At 38.7% G+C, this 19,039-nt stretch overlaps 1 protein-coding gene across 1 annotated transcript in view; it reads left to right on the top strand.

Annotated features, from left to right (window-relative positions):
• The window catches only part of Mrc1 (mannose receptor C-type 1), a 90,994-nt gene extending 75,231 nt beyond the window's left edge, over nucleotides 1-15,763 (top strand). The window contains exons 22-30 of the mRNA XM_036186698.1: nucleotides 972-1,138; nucleotides 2,598-2,700; nucleotides 6,129-6,361; nucleotides 8,752-8,917; nucleotides 9,838-9,987; nucleotides 12,163-12,276; nucleotides 12,802-12,966; nucleotides 14,185-14,226; nucleotides 15,322-15,763. Of these exons, the coding sequence (XP_036042591.1) occupies nucleotides 972-1,138; nucleotides 2,598-2,700; nucleotides 6,129-6,361; nucleotides 8,752-8,917; nucleotides 9,838-9,987; nucleotides 12,163-12,276; nucleotides 12,802-12,966; nucleotides 14,185-14,226; nucleotides 15,322-15,575 (1,394 nt within the window). The 3' untranslated portion in view covers nucleotides 15,576-15,763. The remainder of the gene's footprint in view (nucleotides 1-971; nucleotides 1,139-2,597; nucleotides 2,701-6,128; nucleotides 6,362-8,751; nucleotides 8,918-9,837; nucleotides 9,988-12,162; nucleotides 12,277-12,801; nucleotides 12,967-14,184; nucleotides 14,227-15,321) is intronic.
• The last annotated feature ends 3,276 nt before the right edge of the window (nucleotides 15,764-19,039 follow it).

Raw genomic sequence — 19,039 nt, forward strand, 5'->3', positions numbered from 1 at the left:
GCCTGGAAGGATCCCATTTAGGTAACCCTTGCTTGGATATCCTATGAGACAAAAACTTTAGGAACAGGGTGCTTCTTGTTTTGATAAATGGCTTTGATTTTCAGAGCCTTCTGGTTGGAAACTCTTCTCCTAACTGTTCTTCTCCTAATTATTTCCACCAGATTATTTTATGTATAGAATCAGGACAACTGATAACATAGAGGATTTTCTTTGGAGAGGGAGAAGTCAAGGGGACAGAAACTAGAGTCTTGCCTGTGCTGTATCATCAGTCACCTTTTCATCTTATTTTTTGAGATAGGGTCAAGTTAAGTTTCCCAGGCGGACCTTAAATTCATTCTGTAGTCCAGAGGATGCTACACTTGTGATCCTCCTGCCTCAACCTCAAGATTGCTGGGACTACAGTCCTGTGGGACCTGTGTTCCAGTTCCAAGGGATCCAACATCCTCTTCTGGCCTCTGCAGGCACCCCAACACTTGTGACCTTTATGCTCGACTACACACAAGCACACTCACATACACACATGCATCAATAAAAATAAACCTTTAAAAATGAAAATGCAAAATAGCATTATAGGCTAAGTTTTAATGAATTAGAAGAGCATGCTTCTTTCTGTAGGATAGTAGGCAGCCACAGCATGTATTGAGGTATCCAACATGAAGAGGGGATATAGGATGGGTTGGAGACTCATTTAGCCCATTCTCTGGTGCCCCTGGTTAGGATACAACTGTCTCAACTGTCTGCAGTGGTTATGTAGAACCTAGGAACACATTGAAGTCCAAAACTCAGTTGCTGATATGATACAGAGATTAGACTGTGGCTCTTTTAATGCTTTGTATTGTTTAGAAATAGTAACAAGAAGTCTTGGCTTATATGCTTGTATTTTGAAATTAGCATATTTAAAATATTTTTTGTGTGTGCTTGGATTGTTCACTATACCAATTTTTAAATCATCTTGTGTAACTTTCTTTCAGCATTTATTACCTATCACATGAAAGATTCCACTTTTAATGCCTGGATTGGGCTAAATGATGTCAATTCAGAACACACGTTCCTTTGGACAGATGGACGAGGAGTTCATTATACAAACTGGGGGAAAGGTTACCCTGGTGGAAGAAGAAGCAGCTTGTCTTACGAAGATGTGAGTACACGTCTCAGACCACCTCTCCATACCCTCTCCATGTGCATAGAGTTATTGATTAATTTGCTGTGAAATCTTCACCAGACTCCTCCTTTCTGTGTTCTGTTTTTGCAGATTTTTATCAGTTTCAGGCCGAATCAACATTAAAGAAGGGCTGTAGGCTTAGTTAAGAACCTTTCATTGGCAATAAGCAGTAGAAATCTAGCTTCGCTCTATGCCTCACTGAATCCTGGGACAAAAACATGAACCTAAGGTTATGATTGCACCATCTGCCCCCGTTCCTTAAAGCTTTTGCAGGGATTGTGATGGTGATCTGGAAGCCATCACTACTTTTGAAGACATCATCAGCATCAGCACCATTACTCATCCTATATTTATGTGGCACTTGATCTGTGCCAAACACCATGCTAAATGCTTCTATACATTACAATATAGACTATTGATTCTCTACCATCCTTTTAAAAACTTTATCACAGTTTTATATCATTGGACAATCAATTGGCTGATATCAAACATCACCCTAAGGAGTAAGAACAGCATGAAAAAATTAGGAGTCTGTTTTTATCTCATGAAAGTCTTAGACCAGAGCACAAGTCTTATATTAGAAATAAGGTAATAGAGAAATTAGAGTGTAACATGACAGTCTGCTTTCCAGTCCTAAAACAGAGAGGATAGAGCATCATGGAGAGGGTGACTTTATTGGTGGGCACATGCCTATGGGGCTCTTTGTGTCAGACAATGTCATTTCACGACATTATGTATGTATGGGGTACGGCTGTGGAAAAGAACAAGCTGTGGGGAAATTTTTCAAAAATCTTAAAACATAATTATCAGGAACACTAATGAGGTTGAAGATATCAGCCATGCTAGGTGAGTGGGCTGAACAAAGACATCCCGGAAAAGGTGCCAGGTGTGTTTGGGAATGAGTAAATGTCTCTGACAGCAGTGGCAGTTTTTATGTTAGAAAAGAAGTAGGAATAAGCTTGGAGTAAGCAGACTTGAGAGGAACTTTGATGCCCCATGAGAGAGTCTGTGTGTTGTCAGATAGAGAGCAAAGAGTAACTCTGAGTAGAGAAATGCTCTGACCAACATGGCTCTTGTAACCATTAACTTGATTCTATATCCAAGGTAGATATATTTTCTTGATGAGTAAGTGACTTTTCTTTGCAGAGATTATTTATCCTGATGTGTAAAATAGGGCTGAAAACTTACAGAGGTTAAAATAGACAGAACGCACCAGGACAGCGACAGGAAGTGAACATTCAGGTGTTGAGGGATCTACGTGAGGGGTAGAGATAGCAATTGGAAAGTGATGATGGGTTGAATATACTGTGCAGAAGGATTATCTAAAGTATTGTCCGTGAGGAATAATGAGAGTGTGTTTTCTTATTGGAGAATTGATTTAAATAATCATTAATTATACTTGTTGCTTCCTTTTTTCTTATCCACAAATGTACAGGCTGACTGTGTTGTTATGATTGGTGGCAAGTCTCGAGAGGCAGGGGCGTGGATGGATAACACTTGTGACAGTAAGCAAGGCTATATATGCCAGACACAGCCTGGTAAGTTCTGCCAAACCTCACCAAACCAAACCTCACCAAACCAAACCTCACCAAACCAAACCTCACCAAACCAAACCCCACCAAGCCAAACCTCACCAAACCAAACCTCACCAAGCCAAACCTCACCAAACAAACCTCACCAAGCCAAACATCACCAAGCCAAACCTCACCAAACCAACCTCACCAAGCCAAACATCACCAAACCAAACCTCACCAAGCCAAACCTCACCAAACCAAACCTCACCAAACCAAACCTCACCAGCAAGGGCTGGATTTTTACACGTGTTTTCAAAAGGAAGGCCATTTCCTTGTATATCAATAGGTTTTTCTGTGATAGTTTAATCCACATGAGCCCATGACAGATAAAAGAAGTGGTCTACCACTCCCCAAAGAGGTTGTATTTTGTATACTTTATTTACAAGTCTGCCCCTTATCATTCCAGGAAATTCTGTATAAAATAAATTTGAAGTGAAAACTTAAAAAGAGATTGTTAGAAATTTGGAATATATGCCAGTAAGGTGTGGTGGTGGTGGTGGTGGTGGTGGTGTGTGATTATGAGAAAATACCTGAAGGAATCAACTTAAAAGCAGGAAAGGTTTATTTTGGTTCTGTGTTTCCAAGGTTTCAGTTCTTGGTCTCTAGGCTCCATCCCTTCAGGCCTGTGGTGATGCAGAATCCAGTGTGGAGCAGGCTGCAGAGAAACATGTCCATGTATGGTGGCTAGGACACAAGAAAGAAAGGGAGAGAGAGAGAGAAAGAGAGAGAGAGAGAGAGAGAGAGAGAGAGAGAGAGAGAGAGAGAGAGAGAGAGAGAAGGGAAGAGATAGAAAAAGAGGAAGAGAGAGAGAAAGAAAGAGAGAAAGAAGGAAAGAGGGAAGGAAGGAAGGAAGGAAGGAAGGAAGGAAGGAAGGAAGGAAGGAAGGGGCTCTGCCCTTTCAAGAGCATGATCTCAGTGACAACTCTCTCCCATTAAGACCCATCTCCAATGCTATCCTTCCCAGTAGTGCCGTGGGCTAGTGATGGAGCTTTTGGAAAACACATGGTGGGGCTGGAGAGATGTCAGAGCAGTGGTACAGGACCCAGGTTCAGGCTCCAACCATCAGTAACTCCAGTCCCAGGAGACCCAACACCTTCTGGCTTCTATGAGCACTGCACACACAGAGTATACAGACATGCATGCTTGTAAAAACACCTACACACAGAAAATAAAATTAAAAATAAAACATTGCCTAAGATCTAACTATATGGAAATAACTTCTCAATATTTTGGTAGCTCCCCTCCCACCCCCACAGATATTGTTAGGGATAAGCAAACTGGACAGAAAACTCAAACTTCCTGATTGTGTATAGATTCTGTGAAACTGTTCTTTTCTTTTTAGCTTCACTTCAAGCCCTATTTAGACTTTTAATGGTCCAAAAAATTTCAGATGGAATGGTGCCCAGATCTCCTTAGGCTGGGGAATTATAACACTTCCATACAAGATGTGACAGTTTAAGGAGTCTGTTCAGGGTCCCTTGGTCAAAGGGTCTCCTACCAACACAAGATGGCAGCAGCAGAGGAGAGGGAGGCTGCTCCCTTCCTGAAAATGAGTTATGGTTAAAAAGCATGGCCCCAGAAGAAAGTTTGTCAGTCTCTTAGGTGCTGAGTAAGGCACATCACGGATGATGTTTATGTGGAACAGGTTTGAGAATTGGCCCAGACAGAACCTGTAGGTAAGGGGTGTTAGAACTGGTGGCCATTGATTAGTTTTCTTTAAAGACTCAAGTGTTTGAGGTGTGATGACCACACAGTGTCTGTTAAGATCCTTCCACTCTGTCATGGTCAGGAACAATGTTAGGTCATATGTAAACAAATGAAGTGGCTGCTTTCCAATAAAACTTTATAGGCACAAATTTGATTTTCATACAATGTCGAGAAATATTAGTTGTTTGTCTCCTCTACCCCTGCCAGTGAGTTGTAGTTTAGAGAAAAGATCAGATTTAGCTCTTCGCCTGTTTGCTGGTCTCTACCCTGGGGCATCAGATGAGGCTCATAGAAACAACCTCTGCTTTCTGTGTCTTAAGTGGCTTAGAGTTCACATAGAAAATGGCCATTAGAAGGCAAGGCTGGAACATTAAAAAACGGGGAGGAACATTAGAAAAAACTCTGTCTTAGAGGGGCTCCACACCTTAGAGGGTATTAGTGTGGCTAAGGCAGCCCCGGTCCCTATAGGGGTATTATAGGTAAAGTTAGAGAGATATAAAGGTGAAATCATGAAAGGGCTGGAGGGGCCACAGGATATTCTCTTAGAAAATAATGTATTTTTATTTTATGAGTGTGTGTCTTGTGTGCATGTCTGTGCACCATGGGCATGCAGTACTGGAGAAGACCAGAAGAGGGCATCAGATACCCTGGGACTGCAGTCACAGATGGTTGTGAGCAGCTATGCCAGTGCTGGGAACCAAACCGGGGGCCTCTGCAAGGGCCACACATGCTCTCAGCCATTGAGTCATTTCTCTGGTCCCAGAAGATGTTCTTGATTGTGACTTTTGACCATGAGAGGAAAGCAGAGATTAATGATGAGAGAAGACATATATTCTTTAGTTTGTGGCTTGAAACTGTGGTACTAGGTCACAGTGGATTTGCAAGTCTTTCTACTTAGAAACGTGTTCCTTTGTGTATATATTCTTTAAACAAAATTTAATTTAATTTTATGTATAGGAGTGATTTGCATATTTGCACATCTGTGCATCATGTGCATGCTTGATGCCCATGGAAGTCAGAGAGGTCATCAGATTCCTTCCCTGGAACTGCATATATGTGTATATGTATATGTATATGTATGTATGTATGTATGTATGTATTACGCATACATATACAGAATGTTTATGCCTACGTGCACATGCATACATATGTATTTCATACAGTTTAGAAATGGTTTGATCCAACATTGTGGGCTGGTGAGATAGTTCAGTCAGTAAAATATTTTCCTTACAAACGTAAGGACCTGAGTTCCACCTTCAGAACCAATATAAAAAGATAGGTGAAGTGCCACACACTTGTAACCCCAGCAGTGGGGATCCCTGAGGCTCACTGACCAGCCAGCCTTCACTGTTTGAGGAATTCCAGGTCAATAAGAGGTCCTTTCTCAAAATCAAGGTGCTGGCTTCTAGGGGGAAAAAACTGAGTTGACCTCTGGCTCTACGTACACATGCATATACATGTGTTCCTGTACACACATGAATGTACATGAATATGTACCCATACACAGAGTTATTTAAATTAGTTTTCTGTTGTAAAATGTCTGATGAAAATATTGTTAAGCCCTGCCAGTTTGGACTTATGCTTTTGCGTTGACTTCTATGATAGACGGGCATGGGAGTTGTATACTGAAGGTGCTCAATTATTGCTAGTTGATAATGCTAATGAAAATAATCTCTCTATTCTAGACCCTTCCTTGCCTGTTTCTCCAACCACAGTCCCAACAGATGGCTTTGTTACATATGGTAAAAGCAGCTATTCCCTCATGAAAGTGAAGTTACCATGGCATGAAGCAGAGAAATATTGCAAGGATCATACTTCCCTGCTTGCTAGCATTCTAGACCCCTACAGTAATGCATTTGCATGGATGAAAATGCACCCATTTAATGTACCCACATGGATTGCCCTGAACAGCAACTTGGTAAGATGCTAGAAACATTAATAGCTTATCATGATTGGCCATTTTTGGTCCAATATGTTTCTCTTTCTGTTTCTTCAGTTGAACACTTTCATGAGACTCCACTGCTGACAGTGGTCTAGTGACCTAGTGATATGTGTCAGAAACCAAACTGAGAAGTCTCTGGTATTTACTATAATTGGCTTTGAATAGTTATATCCAAGTTTATATTATACATCTAAACAGCTTCATGCATTTGTTTATTTCTTTCCAGTGTCATGGTTGCACAGCTACACCATGAGAATTAAGAAAGTAGGTCAGGAGCACGGGAAATGGGGGGATGGGAGCACTTTACTTCTTGTTGCAAAGCATTCTAGAATTGCTATGGGTCCCAGACTTATGCAGCTTCCATCTATGTGTGAGAAGTGTTTCACTGCAGTCTCATCCTTTTATTCCACAGCGGAGAGAGCAAGGTTGGTAGCAAACCAGGACAGAGTGGGGAATGAGGCTCTGTACTAAAAGAGGCAACAGAATAGTAAAGAGACTCTAGAGACAAATCTTCTCTGATTCCTTACACCCTACTTGTCATTCCTCTCCCCACACAGTTCCTAGCAAACCAGCAAACAGTGTTGCCAGAAGTCTTGGGGTAGGGGAGTGGCTCAAGCGGGCTTGTTAGAGAAACTTTAATGTTCTTTTTTTCAGTACTAGGGTTCAATCTGGGGCCTCACATATGCTAGGCAAGTGTTGTACTACTGAGTTCCACCCTCATCCCAAGATACTCACCATTTTTAGACATAGCCCAGAATGGTAGTAGCTGAGGAAGGATACCAGAAAGAGTGTGAAGGAAAGAAAAGTGTAAGAATTGGACAGTGGATTGGGGTCAGGCTTTATGGAGCTTTCAGTGGAGAAGTGGCAATGAAAACTTATTATGTACTCCTGAATAGAGTGGGTAATGTTTAAAATAATAGCCCCAAATGGCTTTGGTGACTGAGCTTAGGCAAGATATTTTCATATCTCAGTTGACCATTTTTTAAATAATTAATGTATCTGATAAATAATTCATTTCTTCTCATAGATGTGGTCACACTTCTCTAATGAGCTTTAAATAAGCCATCAAATACTTTCAGATTAAGTGTTTTCCTATAATGCTGATATTTATGATTATGAGAGTAATGCTATTTTTATGGCACCTACAAAGTCAATGATATTCAAGAATTATTTGTGTAAATGGGAGAATGTGGTACAATTTTACCTTGCAATAACATGTGCTTTTATTTTTTGCTGTTGGGTCTTTAGTAATTGTCTTGGTAAAGTTAATGATGGAATTAAAATGAGGAAAGAATTTCAACCTTAAAAATTATTTATCCTTGGTTAATTTTTATATCTGATCTTAGGCATTACTTATATAACCACTTTTAGATTGGATACTATGATTGACAAGTCGTATTTTTTATGTTGCCAATTAGCTTGGATGAGATCATATATTTATTTGTCTAAATTTAATAAGAAAGTAAGTGAAATGTGCAAATGGAATAAAACAACCATAATCCATGTAGTTGAAAGGCTACTCATTTGGTACTAAGACATCTAGCTCCTTTAGAGTCTACAAGGATAGATGGTCTTAGCTGTCACTTACCTTTGGTGTCAGTAGCAGAACAATGAGCTCATGATGACAAGAAATGTTTCTTTCAGGGATTCAGTGAAATTATCATTTCAGTAAGATATACATTTCATTGTTACAAGGATCCAACTTCTCTTTGGCTGTGAGAACCTGAAAACAAAGGCAGTTCTATGGAATAAGTCACATTTTTTAATAATTGTCTTTCCTTACCAATTTTCTTCTTCCTCTTCCTTCTTTCTTTCCTTTTCTTCTTTTTTTTCCTTACCATTAGTTGTAACTTTTTCCTCAAATTTTTTCATACAATATACTTTGGTCATGTTTTTCTTCCATTTGGGGGTCATCTCCACCTCTGAACCTACCAACTTTATTCTCTCTCTCTCTCTCTCTCTCTCTCTCTCTCTCTCTCTCTCTCTCTCTCTCTCTCTCTCTCTCTCCTTTTCCCTATCTTTCACAATTCTCTCTCCCCTCCTCCCTTCCTCTCCAAAAAAAAAAAGAGAAAGAGAAAAAAAGAAAGATGAAAATCAAACAATAACATAAAACCAATAACACAAAAATTGCCAAAATAGTTTCCAGGTTGTAGACCTAAGGACCTCATGAAATAGTCACACTTGAGAAAGGATGTTTTTTATGAATTTGAGTTGGTAGAAATGACTTATAATTTTATTAAATTTTATGTGTTCAAGGTTCCATGTCAAATCACAACCTTAAGTATCACACTTATTCCTTGCTTGTTTCCTTCATGCTTTCTACGAGAAGTAAGGCTGAAGGGTCATGATTGTTTTTATTTGTGCAGACTAATAATGAGTATACGTGGACTGATAAATGGAGGGTGAGGTACACTAACTGGGCTGCTGATGAGCCCAAGCTGAAGTCAGCATGCGTCTACATGGATGTTGATGGCTACTGGAAGACATCGTACTGCAATGAAAGCTTTTATTTTCTCTGCAAAAAATCAGATGGTAATTGGATATACAAAAAGGGGTTGAGGAGCCTCAAGTTTTCTGGAATAAGCTATTCCACATCACTGCTGACTTTATTACCAATAATGTCTCTTGGATTGCTGAGAATAAAACGGAAGGTGCCCTCAGCCTAGTAAAAAGACTGACCTGGCTATCAGCCAATATGCACAGGTCGAAATGACGGAGACAGACATTTTTCGTCATTTCTAGAATTTACTTGCTCATAATAGATCTCAGAATATTTGTTATTGAGGTTGTCCTCTGACTCTACAGTGACAGAGTTTCCAAGAAAGTAGGCTTCCTTTGGGTGTCAACAGCGCATCTGCTTTAGCAGAGCTATCCCAGAAAGTGTATAGAGTGCAGAATTAGCAATGGACACATTCTTAGAATTCTGGCTACAGTAGTTCTCTCCCAGGATCTGTCATTAGCTAAGAAGAAATTATAGGAGTTAGAGTTTCAGAAAAAGAAAAGTGGTTTGAAAAAGAAATCCACTTTATTAATTATTTTGGAGTAATTTGTTAAACCTGCAACATTATTTGTATTTATTTACTTTTTTGAGATAGAGTCTTGCTATGTAGAGCTCCACCCACCTCTGCCTTCAGAATGCTGGGATTAAAGGCATGTGCCACCACTCCCAACTTAAATCTGTAACATTATTGCAGAAATCTAAATATTGATAATTGTAAATGATGAGGAATATGATTCATGGCCACTGCTTTCTATTGAAATACATTTAAAACAATAAAGTCAATGAAAACCCAAGAAAAATGGTGGCTCTAAATGACAAACATTAGTAAATTATATGAAATGGTAGAGCATCTAATTTTCCTTAGCTGTAAAAATATTCCACAGGTTGCAGGAAACCCAGCTTTGATTTATGATTTATTTTGAATTTGATCTAAATACTGGTTTATTAACAGAAACCCCTGCTACTGAACCTCCACAACTGCCTGGTAAGTGCCCAGAGTCAGAGCAGACGGCATGGATTCCTTTTCACAGCCACTGCTACTATATCGAGTCTTCATTTACAAGGAATTGGGGCCAGGCTTCCCTGGAATGTCTCCGAATGGGTGAGTGTCACGTTTCCTGAAAGAAAATTCCATAATAACCTATTTTTAGTTCAGTGGTATTAATAACCCTATACATTAAAACATAAGGCATATAAGTACCTTTCTACTATTTTGTGGTGCTGGGATAACGTAGGGCTTTTCTAGAAAAGTGCTCTATAACTCTGCCCCTAAGCTGGATCCTCAGCCACAGGTGTATTTTTTTTTAAAAAAACATAATTGTTTATTAATATAACAGTTAACATCATTTCCCACAAATGTAATTCTAATTCCCCCCCTCAAAACTTTGAAGAATTTAGGTTGAAAAGTCCACTTACTAAAATATAAAATCCTTCTTTCCGTCCTAATGTTCTAAACTCTTAGGATTCTGGTCCTCAGGTGTTCAAAGCTTCAGGCTTACTTCTCACTCACAGATTTAGATTTTACACTAGTTTCTTTATTCTTCATAGAAACGCTTTTATACCTGGCTATTATATTTGTAAAGAAAAACAAAACCACACTCAATTTTTAAAATGGCAAAGATAGCTTTGTTGTTGTTTTGAGACAGGGTCTCACATGCCCCAGTGGCTTTGAAAGTTGAAATGTAGTTGAGGATGACTGAACTCTTTTCCTCCGGCCTCCACCTCCCAGCACCATGCCCAAGTTAAAAAGAACTAGTTCTTTGTATGTCTTTTTTAGACGGCATGTGGTTTGATCTCTTTGATTCATTAGTGTAGATATTCTGTAGATCTATTTTTATGTTTGTGTTTAATCCATTTACAATTAGTGTAAATACCGAAAGGAGCTTTTATGTCTGTTATTTTTTCTATTTTTTCCCCGTTTATCTCATGTCTTAGTTTTACCGCTCCTCCGGCAGCGCCTTCTTTTGTATTAAGAACCTATTTTTACTGTTTAACTCTGTTTCTTTCATCATATGTGTGGTCCCCAGTATTCAGTGGTTCATTCAACTTATGGTTTTTGAATCATGCAATGACCTTATTGAGTCACAGCCCCACTTTAAGCCCAGGAACCTCTAGTTGCTGTTTAGTGATGTTGTTAGTGGTTGCCAGGAGGATTACAAGGAACTTCTTATTTGAAAAGAGCTGCAGGTTCCTTCTGACACCCCCTTGTGGCTACTGGGCTGCTGTTTTTCACTGTGGCCCTGGGGATTTGGGCTTTCAAAGGTACCACAGAGTTAGAATGAGCATGGTGGGCTTAGGACAACTCAAAACCCACAACACATCTCCTTTATTACCACCATCATATGCATACACACACACACACACACACACACACACACACACACACACGTTTGTACTTCCCTCCCCCTCTCAAACCTGTGGTTAAGAAAATGTTCCTATCTCTTTTGCAAAGCAAAGGGTTTTCTGAGGTGTTTACTCTGTCATTTATGATAAGGGCATCAGAAGTTTGCCTTTGAATTTTCAAATTAAAATAAAAATTCTTTCATGTTGCTTAAGGGTTTCTTTTTTAATTTTACAATGAATATGCAGAAACTTTATTTTCAGTTTTAGGTGTTGTATTATCTAGTAGATAAATGGAATGATTTTCATTCATCAAAATATATCCAAAGTATTTTGAAATGCCTAATAGCTGTGAAATACATTAAGTGAGGGATTAAATAAACATGTAATTAATAATCACCAAGGGAATAACTCAGAATCCAGTATATAGGATAGATACCACATGGTTATAGATTCCCTCTCCTGGTTCAGAATGCCTGGATCACTCCAGGATTCTGTGCTCAGCCAGTGCTGGGACCCCAGGCAATGAATTACTTATGTGTGTGCTTTGTTGTTCTTATTTGAAAAATGGGTTAATAAAATTACCTATTATATAGTCTTTTAAAGACTTAATAGAAGAATGATTGTAAGGTCCAAAGCAAACTATCTGTCCTGATTGTTTAAAATATATTAGTTATTATTATGCTGTAGGATTAAAGCTAACACTGGTGGTTGATGGTGAGTTGTCAGTTATATGTGGTCTGACTAGTGTTCAGTTTTCCTTTTCCTTTTTGAATCATTCTATGCATGACACTTAATTAAAACTTCTATAGTGTACTGTGTCATGAGTAGTGTTCAGAACGGCACTTGTCGGTCTTAACATCAGGACTGTTCATAGGAATATTTTCAGCTGCTCTCATCATTATCCTCATCCTCATCATCACCTTATATTTTGCAGGTGCCTCCCTGGCTTCCATCGAAACGGCTGCTGAATCCAGTTTTCTGTCATATCGTGTTGAACCACTTAAAAGTAAAACCAATTTTTGGATAGGCATGTTCCGAAATGTTGAAGGTAACTCTCACAAACCCATTATTTAATAACTAATACTTTTAAAGTATTGTATATAAAACAGCATTTTGGTTCCAGACACCCTTCCTTGCCTTAAATAATGATTTATCTGTAGTGAGTTTGAAAAGTTAAAATCATACTTTTATTTGTGATAACCAAAAGTTTAAATGATTCACATATTATCCAGCCCTGAAAGTTGTTAATTTAAAAACTCTCCTGTAGCTAAGTTAAAGAATATTCAGAGAACAATTTCCCTTTCTGTTTGACATAATAAAGATTCTGGATAAAGGTAAGTATACATTTTTTTCCATTAAGTAGAAATAAATTTTCAACTAAAGTAATCTAACAAACATATTCTTGTTTTCCTTCCCTGTAATAATTCCTCATTAGAGTCTTGCCTGGTAGAAATCAAGGTGCAGAAACCATTGGTTCTAGTGTAAAATAATAGGCTTAAACATTTTGTGCTAAGGAGGGACATAAGAAGGCTTGTTTTTAATTCGTGGTTTTGTTTGTTTGTTTGATGACCAGGGAAGTGGCTTTGGTTGAATAATAATCCTGTCTCCTTTGTCAACTGGAATACGGGCGATCCCTCTGGTGAACGGAATGATTGTGTAGTTTTATCTTCATCTTCTGGGTTTTGGAATAATATCCACTGTACTTCCTACAAAGGATTTATTTGTAAAATGCCAAAAAGTGAGTTAAAAATGTTGTAGTGTGGTAATTTCCACTTCTTTTCGACTGTAACATGCTGGCACAGGACTAGAGTGGTTGCAACCCCTCTGCTAGCTTTTCCCGTTGCTGGTGAGAACCCATCCTGCCGTGAGGATCAGTCTCCACCTGTGGCTTTAAGTGCGAGGCACTAGCTCTGCCTAACATGGTATATTAATGCTTTTGTAAGTCTTCCTAAGTTACAAGCAGTCTGGGCAGCCCATCTCCACAGTTTTACCGTGATAGGGGAAGGGGGAAAGCTGCCACTCGTCCATATCATAAGAAACTAGAGGATTAAGCCATGTAAAACCAACCCTGTCTCCATCTGTAAGTGAATGGTAGACCATAAAAGGAAAAACAGTTGGTAAATCTCTGTGTGCTACCGATGGGACATTTTTATGCCATTCTGCCTTATGTATTATCTTTCCCAAGAGAAAGTATTAGTTGGAATCAGAAATAAATGAGTTAGGAGAGCAGGGGTGTAGGTCAATGGTAAAACACTTGCTTGGCATGGGGAAGACCCAGACTTTGATTCCCACGACTGTAATCAGTCAATCAAGCGAGCAAGCCAAATACTGGATAAAGTAGTTCTGTTTCCTCAATGGGTCCTATTGGTTTGGAACTGCATAGTTAGTTTATAACTCTGCCGAAGATTCTACACTCTTTGGTGTAAAGCTGTGGTTACAGCCTCTGAACTAATGCTGGTGTTGTGTTTCACTTTTCATTCAAATGTCTTGTAACAGTTTAGACTTTGTTATGGCAATTTCAAAACTCCTAGCCTAGAATACTTTAGTTACAAGTGGATTTTATAGTTATTTAGATGTATCCATGTTCAAATTAAACTTGAAGGATCATATTTTCAAATCTTCTAGTTTATTCAAACTTATCACATAGGTATAAGATGCTGAAGTTGCATAGAAAAACAGAGAGGGATGGATGGATGGACAGGAAGATATGTAGATATGTATATAGGTAGTAGATAGCTGAAGGTACAGATACATACATCCATGAATTCTCCTGTGTTATGGTCCATTATCATGTCACATCACATCACATCACATCACATCACATCACATCACATCACATCACATCACATCACACTTAATGATGGAAGATGCCATGAATCTCTGACCTGAATATAATTTGTCTACATGTAGTAATTATGGATTTTTTACAACTATTTCTTTTCCTTCTTTCAAACAGTTGTTGACCCCATGGCTACACATTCATCCATCACAACGAAAGGTAAGATCATTATGAAACCTCTAGGTCACCATATGATTCAGCTTTTTAAAAAAAGCCATAATATCTACCCCTCTCTCCTTCACTTTCAGTGGAATTGCTTATGCTAACCTTTGTCATTAGGCCACAAACCACCTTTTATGATGTTTAAGTAAAACAGATTTGGAGTCAGATTGGTGTTTTTATCTTAAAAAGTCCTTGAAGATGTTGCTGTATTACAAAAAAGTTGCCTTATGAGATCTCATGGAAGGAATTTTCTTCAAGGTCTTTCTAGGTCTTTGTAGACATGAATTAGGTAACTAATCCTATCTTACCTATTTTAGTAGTTGCTAAAGAAACTCAAAGTGAGATATATGGCTTCCCTGTAAATATCATACTAACCTCATTGGTGACATTTGTTTATTAATTATATGCAGGAGTTCGGATTTCCATTCTTATTTTACCCTAGTTTTAAAATTTTGTTTATAATTGCTACAACCACCATCACCACCACCATTTTGCTTACCTTCTGAAAGTATGTTTGTAAGCAGTGTTAAATTATTATTTCATTTTTAAAATATTTTTATTTTTTGTAATGTGTGTTTATATGTATGGGTCTGTGTGTCTATGTCTGTATAAGAGGCTACTACATATATACAGGCACCTGGAGGAGCTAGAGAAACCATTAGATCTCCTGGAGCTAGAGTTACAGGCAGTTGTGAGCTGTCAGAGATGGGTGCTGGGAACCAAACTCTGCTTTTCTGGAAGAGCATTAAGTGCCTCTAGCCCCTGAGCCTCCCCTTCATTCATCCTTCAATTACTTTGATACAAGGTATATGTGTGAATTTCAACTGATGAACTCCTTCAGTGCTTCAGGTAGAGGAGAGCTAGTCTAACAACTAAATAAAGATGAGGTATTCCAACAACTAAATCACCATCTGAACATGTTAAAGTGTCCTCTATGTCTCATTGACTTCTGCTTTCGCGCCTTGTGACAAATGCCATTTGAAAGAATATTCATGCATCAGAGATTCCCAGCAAGATCAGCTGTACTGTTTTTCATAGCATCAGACCTTTGCCCCACTCCACTTATTTGCTAGTGGTTTGCTTTGTCAATAGCTGACCAAAGGAAGATGGATCCTCAACCCAAGAGGTCTTCCAGAACGGCTGGAGTAGTCATTGTGGTCCTCCTGATTCTGATGGGTGCTGGCGTTGCTGCTTATTTCCTTTATAAGAAAAGGCGTGTGCTGAACATACCTCAAGAGGCCACCTTTGAAAACACTCTTTACTTTGACAGTCATCAGAGTCCAGGAGTAAGTGACACAAAAGATCTCATGGGCAACATCGAACAGAATGAGCATGCGGTCATCTAGCACCGAACTGCAACTGTCTTCTATTTTAATTTCATGAAGTTTTAACTAAAGTCTTCAGTTTGTTACTGCAGTGTGATTGTCTCTTTTAAAATTAGTACTGGGTTGCCCCAGTCTGTCTTCTTTCTTCATCTCATGGAGACAACAATTGCTCATTTTCTAGTCTGGCGAGATTTGTTTCTTTTCTTTTCTTTTCTTTTCTTTTCTTTTCTTTTCTTTTCTTTTTCTTTCTTTCTTTTTTTTCTTTTTCTTTTTTTTTTTAAGAGAGGGGTAACAATGTTGATTACCACTTTTGAAAATATCTAGGTGAATACAGCACTACAGTCTCAACACTGCTACATTGGTGGTAGGTCTCTCATGTCAACTCTGTGCAGATTTCAAGAGCTCTAGAAATAGCCACTAAGCTACTTGGGGTATTTTAAGGACCTCCCAGAAATAAGTTATGCACTGAATTGTAATTCAACAATTCAAAGACCATGTTAAAATAAACAAGTGCACATAACCCCAGATGGAATAAAAGTACTCAGTTTCTTTTTTTCAGCAGGCTTGATTCATGCCAATTATTGAGAACTGTATTTATCCACTGGTCAAATAATAAAGCTTGAGGCCAGCCTGGGCTACCAAGTGAGTTCCAGGAAAGGCACAAAACTACACAGAGAAACCCTGTCTCGAAAAACCAAACAAATAAATAGATAAATAAAAATAAAATAAAAAAAAAATAATAAAGCTACTGAGAATCTTGTTTGTCCCTGGCAAGGTCTGGCAGGCTGAATGTTGCAAATGTATTCTGTGTCTTGTATGTATATCAGGAAGGTGACTATGTGAAGAAAAAAACCCTGTAAATTTGCATAACTGGATGTACTTAGATAATAAATAACATTATTTATTATCTAATTAATGTGAAATAAACATTAAAGATGACATCTATTTTTAATAGATTTCTGTGATCTTGTTAAGTATAAATTTGCTTGGCTATGCAATTTAGTTACTTTACATTTTACTGTTAAAATAAGTGAACTATTTGTAGGGAAATACCAACTTAAACTCATTTCTTGCTGAATACTGTGGAAGATTATTTTGTTTGTTTGTTTGTTTGTTTTTTGAGACAGGGTTTCTCTGTGTAGTTTTGGTGCCTGTCTTGGGTCTCACTCTGTAGACCAGGCTGGCCTCGAACTCACAGAGATCTGCCTGCCTCTGCCTCCCAAGTGCTGAGATTGAAAGCATGCATCACTGCTGCCTGGCAGAAGATAATTTTTTTTTTTTATAACAGCTACACAGTCATCTGAGATCCTCCATTTTAACAGTGATACAACTCAGAATCTAACAATCAAAGGCACCACTATAGAGAATGAGAAATCCAAATAACGCCCTTCCCTTTTAGTAATTTCTCCTTATTTAAAAATATTGCCTTGATAAAGTTTTATGTCAGTTGCAAAATATTTTGTAGATTTCAGATTTCCCACAGTTACTGCTTATGTTTGTTTGCTTATTTGTTTAGAGACAGAGTCTAACTATGTAGCCTGGGGCATCCTCAAATTCTTGTTTAGCTTTTTAAGATTTATTTGTACTTATGTGTGTGTGTGTGTGTGTGTGTGTGTGTGTGTGTGTGTGTGTGTGTGTGTGTGTGTGTGTGTGTGTGCCCATCGAGTCTAGAAAAGGGTGTCAGATTCTCCACTCCTGGAACTGGAATTACAGGTGATTGTTAGACACTTGACATGGGTCTGGGAACCAAACTTGGTCCTCTAGAAGAACACTGCTTTCTCTTAACAACTGAGCCATCTTTCTAGGCCCAAATTATCTTTTTTTTTTTTTTTTTACATTTTTGTAGTGTGTGTGTGTGTGTGTGTGTGTGTGTGTGTGTGTGTGTGTGTGTGTGTCCCCATTCACCCATGTGCCACAGGCACATATATGGAGGTCAGAGGATATTTATGGGAGTTGGTTCTCTCCTTCCACCTTGTGGATTACAGGGATCAAACTCAGGCTGTCAGTCTTGGTGGCAAGCACCTTTGCCTTCTAAGACACCTTTCTGGCCTGGCCTGAATTCTCGTTCTTTGTTCCCTTGCTTCCCCAGTGCTGATTAAGTAGTACAGTAGTGTGCTTGCACAACCAGCCTTATGCTTTCACTTGCCTAAGGGTTTTTATTTGAGGAAAGAGTAATTATATTTTCAAGAAAGCCCATAATTTAAAAAAGGTTAAGAAGCAAGTGTCTGAGTAGGGGTGTGATGGAGTTGGAGTTGCGAGTACCCAAGCTTGCACATGTGACAGGATGAAGGAGACAGGAATTGAGATGTGGGAATTGTGGGAGATGCTGTTGGGCACAAATAATTCCCTTCTACTCGTCAAATAATAGAAAGCAAACTGCTTTTCATTTTCTTGTAAAAATGAAACATTTTCCAAGTGAGCATGATCCAACAAAAATAATGGCCTCAGTGTCAAAGCAGTGGTTGGGAAATGATATGAGATTCCTTTCTCTCTGTGAATGTGTCCCTGTCCCACCGTCCTCCCTAAGGTACATGAAAAGAACCACAAGTGTGAAACAGGGGAAATACACAAGTGAGCATGGCTTACAGTTTTTAATGCAAGTTATTTCATTGTAATTCAGGGTTATGTTTTCGTAGATAATACTTTGTACTACAAACAGTGTTCATCACAGGTCAATAAAAACTGTCATTTCAAGGAACAACTTGTGTTTGACAGAGCTGCTGAATATTGTATTTCATACCTTCACATCCTTCCCTTCAGCACACAACCAAATAGGTAAGTCTTATGTATGCAGGTGCCCACCCAAGACTGCACTAGGTTATCAGAATTGCATTCCAGAGTGGTATTGGGCAGAAAAGAGCTGTCTCTGCATGGATCTTCTTACTCATTCAATTACGTTTGGGGTTGCTATCATGGGTTTGGTAGTGTACATGTCTTTAACTGGAAGTTTATCCCTGAGATTAGCTATTTCAGAGCTCTTGATCTCCTCACTTGCTTCTGATTTTCACAACTGTCCAGTAGCCAGAAGATTCGTAAGCACTTTTTTCCCCCAGTCAAACTAAAAACTACCATGAATAGAGTGCAGTTTGAACCCTAAAAGCAGAAGTGATTGGCAGAGTCTGGGTCACTCCTGTGTCTTTCAGCATTCACTCAAGCTTCCGAGTATTCACTGGTCCATTCTGTCATCAAATAGATGAACTGGGCATGGTGCATCCTATGTAGATTCACACATATGTAAAAAGTAGTGCCTGTTCCCAGAAAGTGGAGCTGCAGACCAACCATTATCACTTTATGGCGATGTGGTGGGTATGTTGGTAGGTCATTCTAGAAGTACCAATTGAGCAGAAAACCTGTAGACTTGCTGTTTGCAGGAGCATATCCAAATTTTGAGATTATACCTGGGGAGGCAGTCTTCAAAAGAAAGGATACAAAAATTAGGTATGAAAGTGAAAATGATAGAATATAAAGAAATCATGAGAAATTAC

This window comes from Onychomys torridus, chromosome 5 (genome assembly GCF_903995425.1).
Source record: "Onychomys torridus chromosome 5, mOncTor1.1, whole genome shotgun sequence".
Taxonomy (NCBI): Eukaryota; Metazoa; Chordata; class Mammalia; order Rodentia; family Cricetidae; genus Onychomys; species Onychomys torridus.